The sequence below is a fragment of the Eptesicus fuscus genome, chromosome 17, assembly GCF_027574615.1.
Source record: "Eptesicus fuscus isolate TK198812 chromosome 17, DD_ASM_mEF_20220401, whole genome shotgun sequence".
NCBI classification, from domain to species: Eukaryota; Metazoa; Chordata; class Mammalia; order Chiroptera; family Vespertilionidae; genus Eptesicus; species Eptesicus fuscus.
Window position 1 is genome coordinate 21,338,953 of NC_072489.1, and position 27,280 is coordinate 21,366,232.

The 27,280-nt window shown below is 39.4% G+C and overlaps 2 protein-coding genes across 2 annotated transcripts in view; one reads left to right on the forward strand and one right to left on the reverse strand.

The window, feature by feature from the left end:
* The window catches only part of CTNNA3 (catenin alpha 3), a 1,343,669-nt gene that overhangs the window by 183,943 nt on the left and 1,132,446 nt on the right, over positions 1 to 27,280 (forward strand). The window lies entirely within an intron of this gene.
* On the reverse strand, positions 14,886 to 15,302 carry LOC114232912 (peptidyl-prolyl cis-trans isomerase A-like). The gene has a single exon (XM_054728625.1). It carries the CDS (start codon positions 15,300 to 15,302, stop codon positions 14,886 to 14,888), a length of 417 nt encoding a protein of 138 aa, XP_054584600.1.

A 27,280-nucleotide genomic window follows, 5' to 3' on the forward strand; every position in this document is an offset into this window, starting at 1 on the left:
TTAATCAAGATATAAATTCTTTTTGTAGCTCTCTAGTACATTTAGACTACATGCATACACACTTGATTGAAGGTACTAAAATAAGTGTTATGTGAAATACAGAAATTTGAAACAATCTCTGTTCTCAAGATGCTTATAGCTATTTGGGAGGTATGACAATGATCAGAAACATAAGACAACCTGTGGTAGGTGCCGTAATGGAGGAAGAGATCTCTTATAGTCAACAGGCTCAGGGAAGCCACTGCAAAGGATACAGCATGTAAGTTAGGCCCTGAGATCATATATCATTTTAACAAGGAGTGATGGAGAATGTTCCAGCTATAACAAACCTTAAGAATGAAGTTGTAAAAGTGGAAAAGCATAAAATACTCAGTACATTTGGATCATAGGATCATAGGATAGGAAATGGTGTTGGAAAAGTTAGGAGGGGCCAGAGCATGGAGGGCCTTCAGTGCCTTAGCCAAGAACTGCAATTTTTATCTAATTACCAATGAAGTGATTTAAGATTTTGATCAGAGTCTAGGGAACTTCGTGTGGCAATTGTGCATTGATACATTTAAGGAAAAATACTGATAAAATTCTATGAAGTTAATAATGTTTTAAAATTTGACTATAAGCAATATTTGTCACTCTTTAATCATTCATATATGTTGATTTCACATTTATATTATAACAATAAAATTATATAGCTGGGATGATAATTTTATCAAAATGATAATGATGATGATAGTACTATATTAATGATAGTGTCTACTAAATTTCCCCTCAAAAGCTTCAAGTTTTCATTTAATATTTTGGATGTTCTCTTGAATAGTCTCATATCCAATAAATGATGTTTAAACATATAATTCTATTTCTTGAGATTCAAATGGAGTTTGAATTTTATGTCTTCCTAAGATACTAGTATATTTTATTTCCTTTATGAATAATTGATGTTTACAAGTTAATGTTTGTTGTTGGATAATTTTCTGATTTTAAAAATCACATTAATAGTCTCAAAAATTCATTGTTACTTCCAATACTATATATATCTACCTAATAAAAGAGTAACATGCTAATTGACCGTACCTTTGCAACACCCACAAGCCAATCAGGAGTGAGTATGCAAATTAACCCAATAAAGATGGCAGGTTAATTTGCATACACAGGCATCAAGCGGCTGGGGGCGGGGCGGGATGCTTATATATATATACAGGCAGCTTGATATATTGGAAAGGGCCCTGAAATGAAAACCAAGACATGTGGCGTTGACATTAAACTAGAGGTAGTCATAAGGTTCCCTAGAAAGCCTTTGTTTCCTTGTTTGTGAAATAGAGAAATAATTTGATCCATATAGGTTGTTGGGGGATTATACTGAATAATGGATTTAATGTAAATGTTAAAAATCTTAGCTTTTATTGTTAATGTAACTTTTTCACTTAGAATCTATGTTATTATAATCTGAAAATGTTTCCTGCTACTAGTATTTAGACACTCAAACTTGTTCCATCATAACTCCATCTAGTTCTGCTTTGTACTGTATGATATGCTAATCCAACTTTAAGGGAAAGTGCTGGATCTAAATTTTCTACCACTTCCCTGCCTGCTGCTGTCAGCACCATAGTGCTGATGTTCTGTATTAACACTGTGAAGGAAATTTATGGGAATAATTAGTTCTGTGTTGCTTCTGTTAGAGCTGGTTATCTCAATTCTCACTTAGTGGGAGGTGTGTCCCCTGCCACCATTTGGATCCTGGTCCACAGCTTGAAATTATGTGGAGGAGAAAATGATTATAAATGGCTCCTTCCTACAGTGTCCCTTACACTTCCTCTCTTAACAAACAGTCTCTTACCTTTTCTCATTAGTTTGTCCTTGTGTTGCAGTCCAGAAGAGATGTCCCATTTGGTGTCAACTTGCAGAGAGATTCCTTTAAGCATTATTAGCCTATGGTTAAGAATTAGATTTATTTTTAGAGGTGAAGCTTTAATTGGTCATGTTTTGGATGTGAAGAGAAACTGCTCTTTCTTTCATGTTTAAGGAAAAGATACTAATAAAATATGTATGTGGGGAAATATTGCATGTAAGTAAAATTTAAGTTAAATAAGATGATGGAAAAATCTGAATGGTATAGTAAAAATCAGGATTAAAATATAAATGTTTTCAATTTTCCTTTTTGTTGTTGATGAATAACTGATATAGTACATCATGTTTTTGACATGGTTGGGCACATAAGACAAATTTTATAGAATTTTTTATTTATATTCTTAGGGTAGTTTTTCCAGTGTATCAGTTCTTTGCCTATTATATGCCTGCTGAGCATGAAAGGCACTTTTGAGCTATTTAGTAATAAAAAATGCCCTCAAAACATTGGCCTAGGGCCATGGTCGGCAAACTGCAGCTTGTGAGCCACATGCGGCTCTTTGGCCCCTTGAGTGTGGCTCTTCCACAAAATACCACGGCCTGAGCGAGTCTATTTTGAAGAAGTGGCGTTAGAAGTTTAAGTTTAAAAAATTTGGCTCTCAAAAGAAATTTCAATCATTGTACTGTTGATATTTGTCTCTGTTGACTAATGGGTTTGCCGACCACTGGCCTAGGGGATAGGCTTTCTCTAGAAATAATTTGAATAACTATAGTTGCTGTAAACAATTTTTTATGGAGACTTGATGCTCTCTCCCTGTGTTATTATTTGAGTTTGTAATCAGAATGCTGTTTGACTAACATCCTAGAGGTGAGAACCATCATTGTAATATAAATATTGTTATGTAAAAGCTGGCTGAGTCATACCAGTTCAAAATGACCTTAGCCAGTATTGTGAGGAATATGTTAAGATTTTGGAGAACTGCTCTGGCTTTGCCAAAAGTTAAGTCTATGGAGTTTGTGTAGCGCTAAGATTCCTGGAGCATGTTGCAGAGCGAGCATGCGTCTTTCAGATACCCATGTGATCTCCCATTTGGTGGAAGGCTTTTTGTAACGTTACAACACTGATATGAGCGGCTGTTTGATAGCACTGCCGGCCTCCCATGCTGACTTAGCTAATGGTCCTCCCGTTGTAGGTCAGAACTTTAAAGACTTAAAGGAGAACATGTGGGTGGAGTGGAGCTTTTGGAATAAAGTCCAAGCAGATGCTTAAGTCTTGACAAGATTTTATGTTTTTGATCAGTTTCAAATGAACAAAAACCATTTATGGTTTGTTTTGAGATGGACATTATGAGGATCTCATGTTAATCTGTGGCCAGATTCCTTCGATTATTTAGTATCAGTCAGGTAATTAATAAGTCACAGGCATTACTTCCTATTTTATAATTCTCAGTGTTTTAGTGAGAAACAAATAAAGCCTCTCATATTTCATTTACGTCACATATACCAAGATCATTGGGATTAAAGTCTGTTTTTTTTCTATCTTTTCCTACAATATTTTAAGATGATTTTCCCCAATACTCTTTCTCTTTTCTCCCTCCACCCCCTTGGGTTAAGGCATTAATTTTTTAAAAACCTTTATTATTGAAAGTATTACATATGTCCCACTTTTTCCCCATTGACCCTTTCTAGCCTGCCCCCCACCCCAGGCCTTCACCATGCTATTGTCTGTGTGTCCATGGGTTATGCATATATGCATATAAGTTCTTTGGTTGATCTCTTTCCACCCACCCATCCCCACCTTTTCTCTTTTCTCTGGGATATTTTGTCATTGTCTGTTTTTGCTAATGTTTAAAGAAGTCCTTCAACAAGTTCAAACAAATACTGAAGTCAGATGTTAAGGTAAAAGAATACGAGGAAGGCCCATTTTGTCATCTGAAGAGAGGGTGGGAAAGATGGCATGTTATCAGGGCAGAAGGAGATGGACATAAAGGCGGAGGCGGATCCTGCCTGAGACCTGTGTGTGATGTAAGGGCCGTGTAAGGAAATATTTCTGCTCAGAAGAATTTCCCCTAGTGGAGAACAGGGCTGAATGTAAATAAAGGAAAGAAATTTAATGACTGGTTATAAAAAGTGAGAACTTCCTATGCTTCTAGTTCAGAGTCTCCAAATAAGGTGTTGTATATTTTTAGAAGTACTGTCTCTAAAGTGCGTGGCAATTGAGTTATAATCAGGGTTAATACTAAACCCAACTTATAAGTATTTTTTTTTTTAATTTGGAAGTTAGTTCCAACATTATCGTGTACTTATATTGACGATTTCTAAGTGCATTTTTCCCCTGCATTTCATTTAAATCTTCAAAACAATGTGGACACATAAGCAGGTCAGAAGATATTATTTTCATGATGTGTCTGATCGAAATTCCCTCTTACTGCCCTGAGTGCACCAATGAGGCTAGACCAGTGGTCGGCAAACTCATTAGTCAACAGAGCCAAGTATCAACAGTACAACAATTGAAATTTCTTTGGAGAGCCAAATTTTTTAAACTTAAACTTCTTCTCACGCTACTTCTTCCAAATAGACTCGCCCAGGCCGTGGTATTTTGTGGAAGAGCCCCACTCAAGGGGCCAAAGAGCCGCATGTGGCTCGCGAGCCGCAGTTTGCCAACCACGGGGCTAGACTATTATGAAAGGTCTACTGCAAAGGCCTGCAGAGGCTCCTGCTCTCCTCCCTCACTCCCCAAGTTGTGTCTGAGACCCTGCAGGGTGTGTCCCCAGCAGGCAGCGCGCTCCCACGCCTGCCGCCTGCCGCCCAGCCCGCTGTGCGAATGCTGTTCTTGGACTAAGCTGTCTGGCCGGGTGGTGCTGCTGCCTGGGGCTCAGAATGCTCAGGTCGAACCCGCAGTCTTGGTTTAGAAGAATGGGGTGGGGAAGCAGGAAGGATGGATTTGGAGTGGGAGAATTATCCAGTATATTATTTTTTCTTCCTCTAAACCAGTGCTCCTAAGAACACACACATGTATTTTTGCAATCAAAAGGTAACAGTGCAGCCTTTCCCGGGAACGTTTGTGAAGAAGGCTAGAAACCACTGCTCTGAACGATCCCTGGAAAGATTTGAGACACCTCAAAATTATATTTGATGGGGGTGCTTTTGGGGTTCAAATCCCCCCATTATGTCCTTTGTACTTTTAAAAAGAAAACTTCTAGGGTTTAAAAAAGTGAAAAGATATTGTTCTTGCATAAGTAAATTCCGGACAGATGGAGAGGTCCCTTCTCGTGCCCTGCGAGACAATGGGCAGATGGCTGGGACCACAGGAGGCCTGGATGCTATTATTGTATACAGAGGACACTGGGATATATGCCACACAAAGCTAGCCTTGTTTTGGTAGCATTTCACATTCAAAGAAACAACAAAGTAGCAACTGAAATAATTTAAAGAAAATTTATATCTTTACTACTTTGTCTTATCAGGTAGCCAAAGGAGAATTATTGCATATAACACAGTAAAGCTGTCTTAAATGTATTTTTCTCATTCCCTCATTTTCAAACTCTCCCACCTGCAGCAGGTACAGAGTTTCTCCTGTTCCACTGTAAACACTCGGAAAGCTCTTTCTCTAACCTGGGTTGTACAGGCTCCCTATATTTCTTCCCTTTCCTTTCTGGCTTAGAGTTTTATTAAATAGGATGAACCTGGCCTCCAGGACCTATCTTAGTTTTCCTGTCCCCCCAGGACTGTGAGCCTGGGAAGTTGTTAAACATTAATCTGTTCTCTTAGAGGATATAGAAGATTATACCTAAACATATAATTCATTATTTTTTCTTTTATTTCAGGACAATAAAAACCAGACCTATGAAAATATTGTTGCATATATTGTGAGAATGACAAATGAAGATAGTTGTTTACTAGCTCACATATGTTTTAAAAAATGATTTGGAGAAATCACCCAAACATCTTAATACCAAGGATAACTATTTCTCTTAAGCAATGAAAATAAGCCCTTTGAAAAATAATAAATCCTATAAGTGATATATTTTCCTATTTCAAGTTGACTACTAAAAAGAGCCAAATATATAGCTCACCACAGTGATGTACAACTCACTTTGTCTTCACCTTTTTTCTTTCAAGCCACGTTTAATTTATGCTAATTTGCATTTTATGTGTTTGTATAAGCTGCTCTATATGCTTCTGGTACAAAGTAATGTATAAATATATAAATAATGACTAGGAGCAATACAGCAACGTCTTTTATTCAAGTATAAATTTATCTTAATTCTGTAGAATTTAATGGTGCAAACAGTAAAGAGTCAGTTAGTGGTTCTTAGTATTAGAGCATTAATCCTGACAGACAGCTGGTCTGACCTAAGGTGGAACAGGCATTCTCCAGTAGCCTGAAGAAAAAGTTAAAAACACTGCAGATTATTTTTACCTCTACATTGTCTACATCTTGGATTTTAGTGAACATGACTGCTCACTGTCAGAGTGGTTTATTTTTGCTTTGTTCATTATAGTCAGTGCTTTTCATGCTGCTGCCATTTAGTGAAACTCACTACATATCTACTGACTGATCATATATTAGAACTTATTGTTAACTGATCACTGAATCCCAAAATATATGTGTCATAGCTGTAGTTAGGTTAATGAGGTTAAATGGAGTGAAAAATCCTTAAAATTCAAGGACTTATTCTAGATTTTATTCTTTTTCTATACTATCTTTTAAGTTGGTTTTTGGTGCCAAATAAATTATCAGGTAACACTTGTAACAAGATCACATCTGCAAGAATATTAATTTGCAATTAGTCAAATGACTATAAATCCCAACATTGCTTTTTATCAGTATCGCCTAATCTCTCTGAGCTTTAGTTTCCTCAGCCATAAAATGGGCAAGGTAATCGTTTCTTTCCAGGACTGTTTGAGGATTAAAGAGCATAATGCATATAAAGCTGGGGTAGGTCCAGAGCAAATTAGCTTCTTTCATCTTCCTGTTGAATATATAAGTGAAGAAATAAGTTGGATTCCATATTTAAGGATGAATTAAGAAAAATAAAATTATTAAAAATTAAGGGAAATCAAATTTATTAAGAAATGTAATAAGACTAAGTAAGAAATACAATCTCAAGACTTATGTGAAAAGTTCATGCTTTTGCCATTACACTACTCTATCTCCTTACTGAGGCATTTACCTGTAATGTATACAGCATATAGAAAAACAGATGGGTCCGCTTTTATCAGGTGATGGGAGCTACGTTGCCTGGAAGCTCTTGACTAAGTGTTGAGCTTAATTGCAGTAGTTCTTACAAGCTAAGGTTTTCTGATATAATTTCTATCACATACCTTCATTAGTTCATCTTCAGTCTATTCTTGTTTTAATTATTACTTTAAATGTGTTTATTATACATTGCTTTCAATCTTTTAAAATATTAATTGATAAAAATAAATTGATAGCATTTCTTCAAATAGGTTTGGTCATGAGGGAGGGTGGGGGCAATGGGGGGATAAGGACACATATGTAATACCTTAATAAAGAAAAAATAAAAAAATAAATTGATAGGAAAATTGATCAAATAAATGCAATTTCAATAAAAATTTTATTTTGTGTGCCACATGAGCACTGGGACTAACAGGAATCAGTACCTGGGTTCTGTATTGGCAGGATTCCTTCGATTATGGAAGTTACTCCACTCTTTTCAATAGATGTTTTAAGAGTTAGCTAGAGAAAACATCCTGGAAAACTCCTGACAGAAACTCCCCTTCCATAACTGTGTTTAGTTTAAGATAATTAAAAAAGTTAATATAAAAGAAACTAATGTTGGCTTTTGATGAACTGTCAGTGGAGTAGCTTCTATGGGCAGGGGCTTTTTGATGACCTTTTTTCATTTGATGTGGTTTATTTTATTTTATTTATTTTTTATTGTTTAAAGTATTACATGTCTCCTTTTTCCCCCAATTAACACCCCCCACCACTCCCACCCCCAAGGGCAAGCCCCCACTGCTCAGTGTCTGTGCCCATTGGTCATGCTAATACGCATGCATACAAGTCCTTTGGTTGCTCTCTAACCCCCACCCCCTCACCTGCCTTCTCCCTGAGGTTGAACAGTCTGCTCAGTGCTACCTTGTCTCTTGTCTCTGGATCCATTTTTGTTCATCAGATTATGTTGATCATTATATCCCACATATGAATGAGATCATGTGATATTTATCCTTCTCCTACTGGCTTATTTCACTTAGCATAATGCTCTCCAGTTCCATCTATGCTCTTGCAAATGGTAAAAGTCCCTTCTTTTTTATAGCAGCGTAGTATTCCATTGTGTAGATGTACCACAGTTTTTTTAATCCACTCATCTGCTGATAGGCATTTAGGCTGTTTCCAAATCTTAGCTATTGTAAATTGTGCTGCTATGAACATAAGGATGCATATATCCTTTCTGTTTGGTGTTTCTGGTTTCTTGAGATATAGTCCTAGAAGTGGGATTAACTTGGTCAAATGGCAGTTCCATTTTTAACTTTTTGAGGAAACTCCATACTGTTCTGCACAGTGGCTGCACCAGTCTGCATTCCCACCAGCAGTGCAGGAGGGTTCCTTTTTCTCTGCATCCTCGCCAGCACTTGTTTATTGATTTGTTGATGACAGCCATTCTGACAGGTGTGAGGTGGTACCTCATTGTTGTTTTGATTTGCATCTCTTGGATGATTAGTGACTTTGAGCATGTTTTCATATGTCTCTGGCCCTTCTGTATGTCCTCTTTCAAAAAGTATCTACTTAGGTCCTTTTCCCTTTTTTGATTGGATTGTTTATCTTCCTTTTGTTAAGTTGTATGAGTTCCCTGTAAATTTTGGAGATTAAACCCATATCTGAAATAGCATTGGCAAATATGTTCTCCCATGCAGTGGGCTTTCTTGTTGTTTTGTTGATGGTTTCTTTTGCTGTGCAGAAGCTTTTTATTTTGATGTAGTCCCATTTGTTTATTTTCTCCTTAGTCTCCATTGCCCTAGGAGCTATGTCGGTAAAGATATTGCTATGACACATGTCTGATATTTTGCTGCCTATGGAGTCTTCTAAGATTTTTATGGTTCCCCATCTTACATTTAAATCTTTTAACCATTTTGAGTTTGTTTTTGTGTACGGTATAAGTTGATGATCTAGTTTAATTTTTTTGCATGTATCTGACCAATTTTCCCAGCACCATTTATTGAAGAGACTGACTTGACTCCATTGTATGCTCTTGCCTCCTTTGTCAAACCTATCCTCCTTAGACTATTCCAGAAAATTCAAGACGAAGGCACACTTCCAAGCTCTTTCTATGAAGCCAGCATTACCCTAATTCCAAAACCAGATAAAGGCACCACAAAGAGAGAGAACCACCGGCCAATATCCTTGATGAACATAGATGCTACAGTCCTCGACAAAATTCTATCACATCGGATCCAGCATTACATTAGGATGTGGTTTATTTTAAGTAAATGAATGTAATAATTTAAAGTATTAAACTAGTTACCAAACAGCTTCCAATGAACATGTGAATATGGTGCGTAGCTTACAGCTGGGTAGCAGTCTTGTTCTAATTACCCCACAGAAAGGAAAAAGCAAAGGAAAACAAGGCAGAAGGGCAGTGATTGCTGGGCAGGGCTTCCCATGTCAAGAAGGGCTGGAGATGCCACCTGTGAGTGGCACCCAATGTTGGCAGTTCCTCCTCTGAAAGTGCTTATGAAGAAATGGTAAATCTGTAGAATTTCCATATGTATGTTTTGCATGTAATTTCCATAGGCAGTGAGTGCACAAATAACAGGAGTTAAAATGTACTGTGTTTTATCTGAAAGACTTTCTGCAGCGGGGAAGGCGGTGGTATGTGGAGGGGCTGGTATATTTAGCTGAAGCTTTGTGCTGCATCTTCCAATTAACCTCTTACAATTTTTAGAGCTACATCAAGTAGCTGTTGACCTTGTTTTATTGGAAAGATTTATAGTGCACAGAGAAAGGGAAATAAATCTCAAGAGATTATTAAACTTTCTTTTTTATTTTCAGAAGGCTGTGAAACAAAGTGTCGGGTTCTTGGTATGGAGCACCACATAGATTAGGATAGAAGGGACAGTTAATGCATACTGGAAAGATCTGAAGAAGTAGGAGATTGAATTTCTAGACCAGGTTTTGCCCCTAAATTGCTTTGTGACCCTAGGCAGGTCTGGGTTTTGCTCTTTTTAGATGGTCTATCTTTGGAATCTAAAAATTCTATGCAAGTCTTTTATTATGATGATGCAGATGTTTCCCCTTGAATTTTTAGTGTTTTTATGGATGGGGGATGGAAATATTTGTCTGTATACTTAAAATACTTTAGAGATCTCCAATTTATATCTGTAACATATTCTGAAACAGGAGAACTAATTGCTTCATGAAATTATGAGTCCTGGGAGGTGGTCACACAGAGGGGAGACACTCATTAGAACCATGGCAGTGGGGGCTTGATGTCCGTTAATTGATTTATTTGGTATCCCAAATCGCTAAGGTTTTAGGATTCACTAAAAATCACTGGTTTTTGGCATGATTCCTCTTAATGACCTCTGCTAACGCACTTGATTGTCTAAAAAGTGAAAAGGGAAAAAGGAAGATGAACATGGAAACAGCCCCTTAAAACATTTCCCTTTAAGACTGAAAATTACGTAATTGGTTCTTGTTACAGTAGTTGCTTGCCCGCCTACCCAAATCATACCACTTCTCTAAGACCAGTTTCTGGCTTTCATTACTCATGAAGTCTTTCTTAGGTATTACAAAATATCTTCATCTTCCTGATTGCCCTTGGCACTCATTAGCAAATGTTGAAACATCTGTGGTTCTAACTATATACCACTCATTTAGAAACTTGAGTAGATCAAACTTTCCCCTAGTTACAAAAAAATTGGTCTTTTAGTATTTGATGAGCCTGGCAGAGGTCATCACATATATTCCTCTCACCCATAACATGCGGTATTCTGGGTACTAACTTAATGAAAATCTGTTGCATTAACTTCAACAGCCCATCACAAGGGCCACCTTTGCAGTCCCGCCTCTCAGACTATAGTTAATCCCTAGGCACATTCGTTTGTTCATTACATAGTCTTTTGTCAAATGTTTCCACTTTACTTTCTTTTTCATTCTTCTTCCAGAGGTTACAGATATGTTCTTTCTTTTCAGATTTTCTAAGTAGGTTGAAAAATTTAATAAAATCCCCATTGTACTTTAGATTTTCTCAGACACAAGACTTTATCTGGTCCATTTTGAGTACAAATGTAATCTAGAAATTGGTTCTTAAGGCCTCTCAGATTTCTACTACTTTATCTTCAGCACAATACAAAACAATAATACCTTGTATGGAAATTGGGGTTCATTTGATAATAGCCATATTGCCCGTGCTATAGTGTTCTGTATGCTCCACAGATTAATTTTGTGCTCCACTGAGGATTTATTGTTCTCTAAAGTCCTGGGTTTCTTATTTTGATCAAGTGGTTTGTATTAAACTTGGATCTGTCACATATTGACCTTGTTTATAAAAAAAAAGTGACCGAGAGCTTTTAAAATGTGAACTGGTGCCTGCTTTGCCTTTGGGAAAAGGAACATTTTGCTGTTCATCCTGTTCCTGTGATGATTTCTAACATTTTTTCCCTACATACTATATTCTTATTTGTATTTACATATAGCAATCCTGTCTTTGTATAATGTCTTTCAATTTTTAAACACTTTCATGGGGATCATAGCATGTAATTATCAGTAGCTGCCCTGTGAATTAGGCAGGCGGGTAATAGCGTCTGCGTATTTCATAGGATGAATCAGGCTTACGGGTAGCTTTTAAGTGACTTGCCCAACTAGGACTAAAACACAGGTATTCTGACTCCTACCTTATGTTCTTTTAATTATAAAAGTGGCCTTTGAATGATGGTTAAAAATATTAGAACAATTATGTTGATAGCGAATTCATAATAATATTTCATTATACTGTAATTATAAACATATTTGAAAAATATTTTATGTATATGTGTATGTAGTGAGTGCTGCTCACAAAAGGTCAAATCTTATATTTGGGGACCCTAGACATACATTTTTAGGTGCCTTTTAAATGGTTGATGTGTAGTTAGGAGAATATGTAGAGCAAAGAAACTCTATATTTATCATTGTGGGCAAATAAATGACAAAGGAGTATAATGAATGGCTACAGAAATTCATCAGGTGCCCATTATCTGACATGCATGTCATAATTGCTCAGTTACTTATTTGTAGCCCTAAGTCCCCCAAATAAATTGCCCTTTTATCCTACTTACTATGATGGTAACTAAGTAAACTTTAAAGAGCATAAAATGATCTATGAAATACAGAAACACCTTGTTTTATTACACACAGATGTTGTGTTGAAGGCAAGACCCTCCACCAGTAAAAAAGATTCTGACTTACTTTGTTGAGATACTGGATTTCTTGCTATGGTCTGGAACCAAACCCACAATATCTGTGTGGTCTGCTGTAAGCCATTTTTTTGGTGTGGAAATAAATCATTTGAATCTCAAATTTGAACCTCAGATTTCACCAACCCTCAAAAGTTTGAAAATAGTTTATCTGGAATTTCTAGAATCTGTATTTTTAATGAGTTATTGAATGTTAGTCTAATCAAAATTTTATTTGGAAAGTATTAAGATGAGAAATTCAGGTTTACAGTATGAAATTACTTTAACTATAGCATTTACCTCTCGTTGATAAATGAAAAACCAACAACAAACAAACCTGGAGACTTCAATTAGTCCCAACTCTTACCTATTCTGAGTGTCCATCCTGCTGGCTTCTCATGATCTCCTGAGTAGATATCTTCCTTCCTCTCCCTACTTGCTGTTACACACACCTTTTACTTTCTAGTTCATATGTTTTTCTTTTTAGCAGAAACCTCAGAGGTTAAATCTTTTCAGGTCCATTTGGAAATCTGAATATACTAGTGGCCCGGTGTATGGATTCATGCACATTGAAAGAAAATTAATTAGAAGAAAGATTCGTGTGGTAATTAAGTTACTGCAAAAATTACATGTCAAAATAGTATATATAATATAGTATTATAAAATTAAAATGCGTGCGATTGGCGCCAGTGAGAGCTTTATATGTATCATGCATGCGCGAGTCACTGTTTATTTTTAAATCGCCAGTGCGCGTCATGTGTACCGGCTGGTCTGTCGATGAATAAATCGTGATGTGGTTTACATTGAATGTCAACAAAAACATGTCAAATTCACAAACTGACAATGACAGATCGAAACACATGCGTGCGATTGGTGCTTTATATGTATCGTGCATGTGTGAGTCAACCTTTATTTTTAAATTGCCAGTGCGCGCCATATGTACCGACCGGTTGGTCGGATGGTCGAGTGGACGGTCGGTCGGTCACTTAGCCTTTTATGTATAGATTGCATCTACTGGGACTTATATAAAGTTCAGCAGGGTCCGTATTATTTAAGTACCAAACAGAAATCTAAATTCAAGTATGTTAGACTGGTTAGGACATGTGCTTCCCTAGGGGGAGAGGAGTGTATTATCCGTGCACTGGATTGCAAACACGCCTCTTTCATTTTAACTGTAAGTCAAAGGGTCTTGAATTTATACCACCAGCTGGGATGGCTGCGTAGAGATTCAAAAGCCTCATACCTCTGGGCTCTAACATCATCTCTGAGCTTTGACATGTATTGAATTTCCTTTATCAAGGCTGTAATATCACTGAAGGACCCCAGCCAGTTAGTCAAGAACGACTTTTCTTGCCAACATCTGAGCTTGTTCTCTGTAATTAAACTGCTTTCCCAAATGTTCCCTGAAGAGTTTCCAAGATTTTTCACTATGTTTGTTTCTAATCAATAGCTTTTTAGTTTGTCTCTCACGCTATGATGAAAGAGGAGGTAGTTGGCCTACCAGTTACTTTTGTTTTACTTCCTAAATTAGTATCTAACCATAGCACATTGTAAAGCAGAATGTGATCAGTGTGTCAATTACAAAAGCAAGTACCACCTTTTAAATTATCTACAGAGCCCCTTAAAGATAGATCGGTCCACTGAGATGTTAGGTTTTGCTTTTCTGATAAAAGGAACAGATGTGGTTAGTGTTAATGCTTTCTCCTGTATTTCTACGTTCTTCCTTGTACATAGTAGTAATGCCTACACCTGTAGCAGTTGTCTCATAACTGCTATGGCTCTTGATGCTGTTCTACTGTGAGCAGCCATCCCTATGAATTTTATTTCAGGAAAATAAACCACCACTTTTTTCAGGTTTAGTTAGCCAAAAAAGCATTCCTAATTAACATATAATAGTCATTGACCACTCTTAATGAGACAGAGGAGTATTATTCTTATTAGTACAGGGTTTCTCAACCTCAGCATTATTGATATTTTGTTAGACAATTTTTTTATTGTGAGGTCTGTTCTGTGCATTGTAAGATTTAGCACCAGCAATCCTGGCCTCTATTCATTCGATGGCAATAGAAACCATACATACCTTTCAAGGTTCAGCTGATGGATAAGCAGTTTTTCTTTGTTTGGTAAAATGTTTATATTTTAAATTCTTTATTTCTCTGTTTCTGAAAGACAGCACTGCTAGGTAAAGTATTCTTGGTTGGCATGTTTATTCTTTCAGTACTTATACCATTCACTCCTGGCCTGCAAGTTTTCTGCTAAAAAAAAAAAAATTGCTCATAGCATTATGGGGGTTTCCTTATATATGGGGAGTTTCTTTTTTCTCTTGCTACTTTAAAAATTCTGTCTTGGATTTTAGACAGTTTTTTTTAACTGTTTAGTTTTTATTTCATAGTCATAAATTGAACTCTGCAATCCAGCTAGACTGAGAAGTGGTAAGGAAATTATGGAACCCAATAAACTGGCAAGACCACAAAGATTATAGAACATTCCAAGCAAATTGGGGTGAAGAGGTGCTCTCCTGAGCTACAGAAGGAATGGTCTGGTGGCTAAGATAACACACAAGTCAGATTTATTAGAGTTGTCCAAGTCAGCAATGGTGATCTTCTTGCTGGTCTTGCCATTCCTGGACCCAAAGTGCTCCATGGCTGTCACACTATCCATGCCTCTGTCACCTGGCCGAAGACCACATGCTTGCCATCCCACCACTCAGTCTTGGCAGCGCAGGTGAGAAACTGGGGACCATTTGTGTTAGGCCCAGAATTTGCCATGGACAGGATGCCAGGGCCTGTATGTTTCAGGACAAAGTTCTCATCCTCAAATTTGTCCCCATAGATGGACTTGCCGCCGGTGCCGTTATGGCGTGTGAAGTCACCACTCTGGCACATAAATCCCGGGATAATTCTGTGAAAGCGGGAACCTCTATAACCAAACCCTCTCTCCCCAGTGCTCAGAGCACGGACGTGTTCTGCTGTCTTTGGAACTTTGTCTGCAAACAGCTCGAAGGACACGCGGCCCAAGGGCTCGCCCTCGACGGCGATGTCGAAGAACACGGTGGGGTTCACCATGGCTGGTCACGGGCAGCGTCTGCAAAAAAAGCCTAGACAGTTTTATTATAATGTGTCATGAAGAGGGTCATTTTGGGTTAAAATGTAGGATTTATCTGTTAGCTGCATAAACATGGATAACCAAATCCCTTCCCAGATTTGGAAAGTTTTTAGCAATCATTTCTTTAAATAAGTTTTCTGCTCCTTTTCCCCTTCTCTTTTCCTTCTGAGACCCTTGTAATGTGTAAATTATTTATTTTAATAAATTCTCATAATTCATGTAGGCTTTCTAAACTTTTAAAATGTTCTTTTTCATTTTTGTTCTGGATGATTTCAAATGAACTATATTCTAGTGCACTATTGTCTTTCAGCGAAGATGTTCCTGGCAAGTTATGGGTGTTAGAAATACCTTTGTAACCAGTTTGCTGACATCACTCCTTGTTCAAGTTGCATTTTAATGATACCAAAAAGGAGGTAACAATATTCAGGAACAGATGGAACATATGAAGGATTTTATCATCTCCAGAAAACCTAGTATAATGGTTCTGAACATGGGTTGGGAATAAGAAAATAGGATGAGATTAGGGAGATATAGTAGTGAAGGACAACCCTGGAAGTTTGGGTTTCCTGTGGTGACAAAGAAGTTGATGGGATTCTTCTTTTTTAAAAAAATATATTTTCATTGATTTTAGAGAGGAAGAGAGAAGGATAGAAACATCAAGGATGAGAGAGATTCATTGATCGGCTGCCTCCTGCAACCTGGGCATGTGCCCTTGACCAGAATTGAACCCAGGACCCTTCAGTCTGCAGGCCAACACTCTATACACGGAGCCAAACCAGCTAGGGAAGATGGAATTATTCTTGATAGTCTCCAAAGTCATAAAGCTGTGAATGTTGTGGGGAAGGGGGCATATAGAGCGTCAGGGTTCTCTCTGACTCCTGCAGATCATGATGTGGAGGCTGAGAGAGGGCAGTGTGACTTGGATAAGATGGTCTGGGAATCCCTTTCACTATGAATTATATACACAAACTACTGAACTAATATAGAAATGGACGCAGTACAACATATTCGAAGAATCCTATCTAATAAAAGAGTAATATGCAAATTGACCATACCTCTGCTACACCCACAAGCCATGCCCACCAGCCAATCAGGAGCAAGTATGCAAATAAACCCAACCAAGATGGCTGCAGCCACAGAGAGCAGGTGGGAGGCTTGGGTTTCCCTGGCAATGGAGAAAGCCAAGCTTTCCATCTGCCCTGGCCTGCCTTGGCCTCCACTTAAGGCTACAAAGTTTCAATTATAGAAGGTAAATAAACCCCAACAGAAATGGCTGTCGGCCACGGAGCAAGCAGAAGGCTTGGCTCTGTTCCAGGCTACAAAGTTTCAATTGTAGAAGATAAATAAACCCCAGATACCAGGGCCTCCACTTGGGTCGCCGGGGGGCGTGGCCGGCCTGCAAACCACGACAGGCCCCTCACCCAGGCCACCCCACACCCCAAGGGAACCCCCACCCTGATCCGGGACACCCTTCAGGGCAAACCAGCTAGTTCCCACTCATGCACTAGGCCTCTATCCTATCTAATAAAAGAGTAACATGCAAATTGATCATCACTCCAAACACACAAGATGGCTGCCCCCATGTGGTCAAAGATCCTGCTCCCATGTGGACACAAGATGGCCGCCACAAGATGGCCAGCAGGGGAGGGCAGTTGGGAGGGACCAGGCCTGCAAGGGAGGGCAGTTGTGGGTGATCAGGCCAGCAGGGGAGAGCAGTTGGGAGGGACCAGGACTGCAAAGGAGGGCAGTTGGGGGCGATCAAGCCTGCAGGGGAGGGCAGTTAGGGGTGACCAGGTCTGCAGGGAAGGGCAGTTGGGGGGGACCCAGGCCTACAGGGGAGAGTAGTTGGGGGGGCCAGGCCTGCAGGGATGGCAGTTAGGGGCAAACAGGCTGGCAGGGGAGCAGTTAGGCATCAGTCAGGCTGGCAGGGAAGTGGTTAGGGGGTGATCAGACTGGCAGGCAGAAGTGGTTAGGGGCAATCAGGAAGGCAGGCAGGTGAGCAGTTGGGAGCCAGCAGTCCTGGATTGTGAGAGGGATGTCCAACTGCCCATTTAGGCCCGATCCTACCAGGATCAGGCCTAAACAGGCAGTCGGACATCCCTTGAGGGGTCCCAGATTGGAGAGGGTGCAGGCTGGGCTGAGGGACACTCCCCCCCTCTCCCCACTCCGTGCACGAATTTCATGCACCAGACCTCTATTAATGAATAATAGGATAAAGATAAAATACGCAACATTTAAGAATGTTTGCTAATCACCGTAGCTTTGTGCTATCATTACATAATATCTTCAGGCACTCTATGTACTCAGGCTGACCTTTTCCATTAATGATGGTGGATTAAAGTCTACATTTTAGTAATATTAAAGTTATTTTTGCCTGACTTTTTTGTCAGGAACAATTATATTATGGATGATGAACTCACCACAGGAGTAGAGGTGACAGCATTTCTTTGTGTCTGTATTATTAGGATAATTGTCAACTTAGTGTTTCTGGGTAAGATTTTTTCCCCATTGTTTTGTTTTGTAAGGTTAGTTTAAATAAAACTAGGTAATATAACCGGTAAATTTACGTCCTTTGCAATGTGCTGAAAGCCAGGAGAAGAATGAGGGCCTCACCATCAACTCCTTTTACCTCCTTCTCCATGTCTCATGTAATCTGCTTGTCTTGTTTACAGCTGACATCGAAACAGAGAAGGCCCCATTGTAATCTCTTTGTTAAATATCAGTAAAGCTTAATTCCTTTCTAGTTTTTGATAAAAATAAATACAAGTAGTTCTATGTCCTTCTCACATCCAAGTGTCATGCCCTGTTTTGATAATCATTGACAAGCTGGTGTTTGTTATTGTTAGTAAGGAAGCAGGAATAAATGAATCGATGCTAGCCTGAAGATATCATTTGGAGAATAACTGGATTTTTAATTTCGAATTTAGTTAATTAAATTGTTAAGTGTATGGGTCTAGAATTTGCATGGGTTTGCATAGTCATTTGCACATAGGTAGAGGAAAATTACCATTCCTTTTCAAATAAGAATCTGATACCTTATGTTGCTATTGACATAGGTTGTTACGGACAGCGGTCTCAGAAATCTCACATTGTTCCCCCAATGGAAACATTTGACTTACGTTAAAATTAGTAATTAAAAGGGATCCACCCATTGTTCTTAATATTCAAATACAGGTTTGAAGAGAAAGTGATTTTTTTTTCTGTAAATACTTTTCCTATCCTAATCTTGTAAGATTTTTCACTTATTAATATGCTTTCTTTTGCTTGCATGCAATTGCATTCTTTAGATGTATTGTTTTGTTTCGTAAGTAACATAGTTGGTGAATGTTAATTAGGTTGTTTAATAAATATATTGTTTATTGCCAAAGAGGTCTTTTGGCTTCTTACCACTTTAAACTTTTAAATCTATAGCAGTAAGATTTTTCAAGTATCTCCTTTCTTTGTGTAGTTTTGTTTATTCTCCTCTTTAAAGAATGTAAATGAATAATTCAAGCTCCAAACATACAAATGGGTAATTCAGCTTAGATATTTGCAGTATTTATCCTTGCAAGTTTGAAGGTACTGGTGCTTATCACTTTAGTTGCTGGGTGCTCAGTAAAAGGATGCTAAAAAATAATAAACTCAGCAATAAATTTTCTTTAATCTAAGTTCTGCAGCAACCATCTAGGAGGTGGTTGAATGTGGGAGAATGTGCAATGGTATGAAGGCAGTAGGTACATTCATCTCCCAGGCCCATTGGTCAGACTAGTTGGGTGAATTCATGTCCTTTTTCTACGTTGGTTTATTTTGTACATTTACTAGTGTTACTTCTTAAGCAGGTACATAATGCTTAGAAAGTAAGACTTTTATAATCCTTCTAATGATGGTGAAATTTGCTAGGGAAGCTAGCCTCCTGTTGATGGTTATTGTAACAAAGTTGGAGGGCAGTGAGGACTGGAGCCAAGAATGTGATAAGGTGGTCTACTAGTCAAAAGATTTAACTGGAAATGCCAAGAGCTGCTTGATTTACCCTTCAAAGCTAAGTTCAGGTTTCTTCATTATAGTAGTCTTGTTATGGGCAGCTGCCTGAGAGTCATTTTTCCAATAAAAATATCTTCCCCTATATTCCAGTCTTTGACAATGGCACTGGTGGTAAATTCTTGTAGAAATCATTTATCTTATTCATTCATTTAACAAATATTTATTGAGTTCCATTCAGTGTACTTGATCCTGGAAATACTATTTTAAAAAAAGCATGTTGTCTGACCTGAAGCAATGTAGTCTATCCTATCACTTAGGTCATTTTATACTTGGCTCATATTAATTGACTTTAGTCATTTAATGTGTATGTTTTATTTCGTAGCTTCTTAGAACAGTTCTCAGTTGTTGATGATAAAGATGATTTGCTTATTAAGTGAGGCATTACAGGTAAATGTCAAGTTAAGCTTTTGAATTACTAGCATTCTTTCAGTTCATGCAACTTGCATAATAGGGTGATTCAATGGTATTTTTAAGCACTTTGCTAAATGTTGCACCGAGTGAAGGTTTAGGGAGTTCTCTCTAATACTGAAATCCAGTGACTGTCACCCCAGCTACATAGTGGAATACTTTGGGAAGCTTTTATTTATATTTTGTCCAGGCCTCACCCTAGGCCAATAAAAAAGAATCTAGGGGCAGAGTCTGAGTTCTGGCATGCAGGAGGCTTGAGAATTACTCCTGTATGACACCTAATTCCAAGATGAATTATGCCAATGTTTTTCAGATTGTGGAACTGATATTCAGACAGGTGAAGTAGGCTGTCTAAAGCCATAGAGCTAATGAGTGGAAGAGGCAGCATCTGGACCCCTATGTTCTAGCTTATAAAACCTTTCCCATTTCTTTAAAAAATATATAGTTGACGCACAATATTATATTAGTTTCAGGTGTACAACATAGTGATTAGATATTTATGTACTTTATAAAGTGATCCCCCTGATAAGTCTAGTAGCCAGCCACCCAGCACCATACATAGTTGTCACAAGATTATTGACTATATTATTTATGCTGTACTTTGCATCTTGCGACTATTTTTATAACTGGAAATTTGTGCTTCTTAATCCCTTTCACCTTTTTCACTCACCCCTCACCCCCCTCTCATCTGGCAACCATCAGTTCTGTCTTTATGATTTTGTTTGTTCATTTCTTTTGTTTTTAGAATTCACTTATAAGTGAAATCATGTGGTATTTATCTTTCTCTATCTGTCTTATTTTACTTTGGATAATTCTGTCCAGGTCCATCCATGTTGTCACAAAGGGCAATATTTTATTCTTTTTTATGGCTGAATCATATTTCATTGTATACACACACACCACGTCTTGTTTATTTATTCATCTATTTTTAGACACCTAAGTTACTCTCTACCGATTTCCATGGTGGCTGCACCCATTTATAATCCCACCAACAGTGCATGAGGGTTCTCTTTTCTCCACATTCTCACCAACACTGATTGTTTGTTGATTTATTGATATGATAGCCATTCTGGCAGATGTGAGGTAATTCATTGTGAAAACCTTTCCCATTTCCAAAAAAACATCATGTCACCACTCATATATATGGCACTTTGGTTTCCCCCCCACCATTTTGTTTGTAACCCTTTCTGATGATTTCTTTCCTGCCAGTTGACCATGGTGTACATAACTGGTGTTAATATTTGTGATGCATAGACTAGAAAGGATGAGGGGAAGAAGGTCCTCTGTGTAATCATCTCTGTTAGGGCTGGGAGTTTCAGGAGGGGACTTGAAGACATAGCAGAAGGTAGGAATTCTCCTGTCATTTTAGAGTGCTTACTTTTACTTGTTTAATTTATGATGAGAGTATTAGGGCAATAGTCAATCGTACTAGACACAGTGAATTGGAATGTCGTGTTATGTATGACCACACCTGACACACAGAGGAAATGGACATCCATGCCTTTTGTATCATAATTTTGTGTAGGATGGTTAGCTTGCAGGAACTTGGCTTGAGCTATCAGAGGACCTTTCTTTTTTTTCTTCCTCTCTGCATGAAAGGATTAAGGTTTTAATGAGAGGGAATATGCTGCTTGGAACTTTTTCCTACTTGCCAGAAAGGGGAGCTGTTAATTATTATTATAATATTATTCCTCTTTCCTGTGGTAATTTCGTCACCTAGACAATTGTCCAAGTCAAGGATATAAATGCATCTGTATGGATATCACATGCTCAAGGTTTTCACAACTGTAATGGAGGTGGTGGTAAGTATCAACGAATGGACTCTTCAAACCATGCAACCTCTATTTGTCGCTGTTAGCATTAGTCATCCCTGAGGGCAGATTTTAGGGGGTCTTTGGCTCCGGTTGACCCCTTTTTGTTAGATATTCAGACTGACACTTTTCCCCTCTGGTCATCCCTGTACCCTGAGAACACTTCTATGATTGCACTTAAATTATTGTGTGCAAGTGTCATTGTTATGTCTCCTTCCTTTGCTAGTCTGTGCATTCTTTAAAAGTACATAACGGTGTTCTTTTTCAACTCTGTTTACCAAGTGCCTAGCATTACTTAATAAATGTTTGGTGAATTAAATTGCATCTGTTTTCTGATGACCTTTTTCAGGAAATGGAATTTTGAGCTTGATTTCTGGTTGCTATTAAATTATTTTTTTCTAGAAGAGTGTGTCAAAGTGTTTCAGAGAGTGCATTAAAATCCCTGCAGCTATCTTCCCAGGCCACATCTTTGCCTCTTGTTAGAAGACGGTATTTATCATAGTAAATAGCTCATTTGGGGTGGTTCATGGAGCCTTTAGTTCCAAAGTGAACATAACAGGAAGTCCAAGTGCACAGTTTGATAGCTTCTCCCAGAAAGGTAACTTTGCACTTTATTTATGAAAGGTATAATAATCTATTAACATTTTATATCTATTCAGGGGTGGTAAACAACATCTGGGCCAACCACTTATGCTTTTAATAAGCATGGTTTTATGCCATATATGTTGAAAAATTATAGCCTATTTTGTGGTTTACATACTCAGTTACATTATCTTATTTGTAGATGCTACCCTGTGAAATGATGTCTCCCTGGTCTATAACATTTAGAAAATGTGAAGCTTTTCCTTATGCTTACTTTTATTTGAAAATTTAGTTTAATTTACATATAGTAAAATTTACTTTTGTAAAGCTTTGTTAAATGCATAGAGTGATATAGCCATCGCCACAATTTGGATACGTAATATTTAAAACATTTCTCCCCCAATATTCCCTTATGCTATTTCTCTAAAGTCAGATCTTCCCCACCCTCAAAACCCCACAACCACTGATTTGTTTTGCATTTTCCAGAATGTGGTATGAATGAATGCAATCACCTACTATTTAGCCTTTTGAGTCTAGCTTTTTTCACTTAGCATAACACATTTGAGATTCAGCCATTTGTTACATGTGTTGTTTATTGCTGAGTACTTTTTCATGGTGTGTATGTGTCACTGTTTGTCCATTCTCTATCTGAGGGACATGTAGTTTTTTATAGCTGTGAATGAAGCTGATATAAATGTTCACATACTTTTTTTTTCCCTTTTATGAACAGAGGATTTTGCTTCATCTAGGAGTACATTTTTTTTGGATTGTATACTAAGTTTATGTTTAACTTAAAACAAGGAAACCATATTCCATGGCGGTTGTAGCATTTTACGTCCTCACGAGCAGCCTGTGGGAATTCCAGTTGCTCTGCATCCTCACCAGCACCGGGTGTTGTTTGCTTCACTTTAGCCATTCTAATAGGTGTATGGTGGTGGGAAAGAGGTTTCTCAGTCATCTTGGCTAACTTCCTTTGTTGTTGGTGGTGGGTTTTTATTATATGAACAAATGTTTTTTCTTATTTCCCTTTGTTGATCATTAACACAGAGACCTTTGCGTCTATAATCTTAAGTTTAATGCTGGTATTGCAGGCAACTGCTTTAGTCCATTTATCGGGGAAATTTCATAGTGCTATGAGAAAGCATAGGTATTGTGTACGTTAGAACTGAACTTTTATGACATCACACTAAATAAAAGCTAAATAATCCCCTCTTAAAATATATACATGTTACATATATGTATATATACCTATATATACACTTTGAATTTATCTTTATTGTTGACAGTATTACAGATGTCCCCTTTGCTTTTCCCCCCATTGACCCCTTCACCCCACACCTGCCACTCCCAGGCCTTCACATACTATTGTCTGTGTCCATGATTATGCATTTCTATACTAATAAAAGGGTAATATGCTAATTAGACCGGGTCAACCAGCCATCTTCCAAATGTCCGTCTTCCTTCTGGACAAAGTCACAGTGGTGGGGGCCGAGGCAGAAGCAGTTAGGGGCAATCAGACTGGCAGGGGAGGGCATTTGGAGGCCATCAGGCTGGCAGGGCAGGGTAGTTGGGGGCCATCAGGCCAGCAGGGCAGGGCAGGTGGGGGCCATTAGGCCGGCAGGGGAGGGCAGTTGAGGGCCATTAGGCCAGCAGGGGAGGGCAGTTGGGGGCCATCAGGTCGGCAGGGCAGGGCAGTTGGGAGCCATCAGGTTGGCAGGGGAGGGCAATTGGGGGCTATCAGGCTGGCAGGGGAGTGGTTAGGTGGTGATCAGGCCAACAGAGGGTTTAGGGGCGATCAGGCAGGCAGGCAGGCAAGCGGTTAGGAGCCAGCGGTCCTGGATTGCAAGAAGGATGTCCAACTGCTGGTTTGGATAGGGTGCAGGCCATCCTGAGGGACTCCCATCCCACCCCAGTGCATGAATTTCATGCACTGGGCCTCTAGACTATCTATATAAAATCCTAATATGCAAATAGACCGCATGATGGAACAACCAAATGGCAGAACAACTGGTCACTATGACGTGCGCTGACCACCAGGGGGCATGCACAGAACATGGTGGGCGTCGGCAGCAGGTGGCAGAATGTGGAACATGGTGGGTGTCGGCCCTGGTGGGGTGGTGGAGCAGGTGAGTGGGGGCGCCAGACCAAGGAGGGGTGTGATCACTGTCATCAGGGTGAGCCTCTGGTGGTTACTGAAAATTCTTTGCTCCCGTGCACCCCAGTCCTGCCCGGTGCTTGCACCTGCTGCAGGCACCGCCTCTGCTCATACCCACTGCTGGTGCCAGAGCCGCTGCTCACACCTGCTGCCGGCGCCTGGCGCTGGCCCCGATCACTCAGCGCTGTCAGTGGGTTCGAGTGGCGGCTGCCAGCCCCGATCGCCCCTCAGGGATTCTCCACCTCCCCCTGCTCCTGAGGTGCGATTGGGGCAACAGCCGACTCTCGCACCCACTGCTGGCACTGGCCCCAATCGCTCTGTGCCATCAGCGCATGGGAGCAGCAGCAGCGGCAGGAGCTGGGCTGCCAGTAGACAGGGGACCAGGGGCTGTGGTGGGAGGGGCCGGGTAGGGCCATGGAGGATGGGCTGAGACCCACCCTTGTGCCCACTGCACCCTGACAGCCCGCAGTTCCTTTCAAGGTGCACGAATTTGTGCACGGGGCCCCTAGTATACATATAAGTTCCCTAGTTATTCTTTCCCTCCCACTCCTTTCCCTCTGAAGTTTGTCAGTCTGTTCCATGCTTCTGTGTCTCTGTATCTATTTTGTTCATCAGTTTATTTTGTCCCTTAGATTCCACATATGAGTGAGATCATGTGATACTTACCTTTCTCTGACTGGCTTATTTCTCTTAGCATACCTATATTTTTAAACCAGTTCCTAACCCCTCTGGTCTCTCCTGCACATTGTTTCCAGGGCCCAGGATTTTTACGGCACTGCTTTGCTCATGACATCATTTGCTTATAACTTTTCACTGATTCCCTCATAACTCTGGTATAGCTTAGTGCTTAAACACAGGACCCTGGGACCAGCTGCACATGGCTTTGTTCTTGGCTCTGTCACATACCAGATGAGTGATCTTGACAAGTTAAATTTTATAAACTTCAGTTTCTCATTTTTTAAAAAACCATAATGATAGGACCTGCATAAAGCATTGTACCAAGGGGTTAGGGCTCAGTCCGTGTCAGCAATTATTATTTAAAAAATATATATTTTTATCGATTTCAAAGAGGAAGGGAGAGGGAGAGAGGTAGAAACATCAATGATGAGATAGAATCATTGATTGGCTGCCTCTTGCACACCCCCTACTGGAGATCGAGCTGGCAACCTGGGCATGTGCCCTGACTGGGAATCAAATCGTGACCTCCTGGTTCATTGGTCGCTGCTCAACCACTGAGCCGTGCTGGTAAAGCAGCCACTAAAATCCATGTGCAGCAGAACTCATTTTATTTGGCCAGCATGGTCTGCCACATTCATTGCAAATCTTCTAACATGTAAAAAGCCTATCTCCTGAGTGCCTTGACACCTTTGCTTCATTCTGTCTGCTGGGGTTCCTGTTAGTTTAAACCATGTCTGAGCATGGATGATAAACAAGTGAGTAGGTCACCAGGAGTTGCTTTGCTCGTGAGCTCTAGGCTGAGGCTGGAGGAGTTAGCAAAGCCTTCTGGGAGATAGCTTGGGACAGTCGTTAGGGCACGCTGCTTGTCTTTCACATTGGCATTCCTGGCCCGGTTAAGAGGGTGCAGACAGGGCTGAAGGAGCTGTTTCCATGAGTGTGGTGTTGGTGCTTCGTTGGAACAAGTGGTTACAGAGTGGGGAAAAGAAGGCTCCATTGCACTCTCACTCACCAGTGTGATTTGGGCTCAGAGGACTCCAGGCAGGACAGTGCCAGTGTGACCCCTCGGGGACAGGCAGCTCATGGAGTGCCACCTCCCTAAAGTCTTTGCCCTGTGGGCCCAGCAGCAGAGATATTGCTGTGGCTTTATACTGTCCTGACATTGACTCTGAAGATTTACAGACATCCTTAAGGAAGGAGGCCTGGCATTAGGTTGTTGGGGGATAAGAAATTCAGGTTCTTTCTGTTAATGAGCGATCATCTATGTCCACAGTATTAGCCAGGCCTGGAAAACCTCAGGTAATACCTAGAAGTTTCTTCCTATAATCTACCTGTCCAGGTACTGCTTTGTAAGGCGGTCTAAGCCTTGCCTCTTTCAAACGGGGTCCAGTCTTTAATTTTGTTTGTTTATTTATGCTTTAAAAATGTTTATGTCTTAGTTCAAGAACTAGATTGTAAATTCCAGGACAACTTATACTCATTTGTCTTGCCATCCCTGTTTGTTCTGGTTACCCTCTCCAGCCTTTCAGAGTGAGTAGAAGAAATGTCATTTGAATTGAAGTTTTTAAAAATATTGAATTTATTGGGGTGGCATTGGTTAATAAAATTATATAGGTTTCAAATGTGCAATTCTATAATACATTCTAAAATACAGTATATTTTATTGTGTGTTCACCATCCAAAGTCTAGTCTCCTTCCATCACCATTAATACTCCTTTTACCTTCTTCTACCTCTCCTTACCCCCCTTTCTCCCTGTTGTCTGTCTGTGTCTACATTATTATTATTATTTTTTGCCTAATCCCTTCATCTTTTCACCCAGCCCTGGAGGCCCCCTCCCTTCTGACAGCTGTCAGTCTGTTCTCTGTATCTATGAGTATGTTTCTATTTTGCTTGTTAGTTTATTTTACTCTAGGAGTTGGTATCTTAATTTCTAAATTTTCTCACTTTGCAATAGATGATAAATAAACATCATGGTTATTATTTTAAAATGCTGGAGCCTATGCACAGTTTAGTTTTTATTGACATCCAAAAGGGAAAATCACGTATGACAATATCCATTAGATATATTTTTTCCTTTGCTAAGTGAAGTATTTACTTACTATAATACTTCATTCTATTTATAAAGCTATTTATTTAAAACACAGCCTTTTAAAAGTTGCTTAACAACCTGATACATTTATTCCATTGACGTTCTGGAGGAACAGCATCGGCAGGTGAATTGGGCTGGATGGGCCACAGTGAAAAGGAAGGCTTCGTAATGGAAGCAGATCATGCCTCTCAGAGGCC

Excerpts from the sequence above, each read along its gene's own strand:
- LOC114232912 (XM_054728625.1), bottom strand. The coding sequence starts at position 15,302 with ATGGTGAACCCCACCGTGTTCTTCGACATCGCCGTCGAGGGCGAGCCC.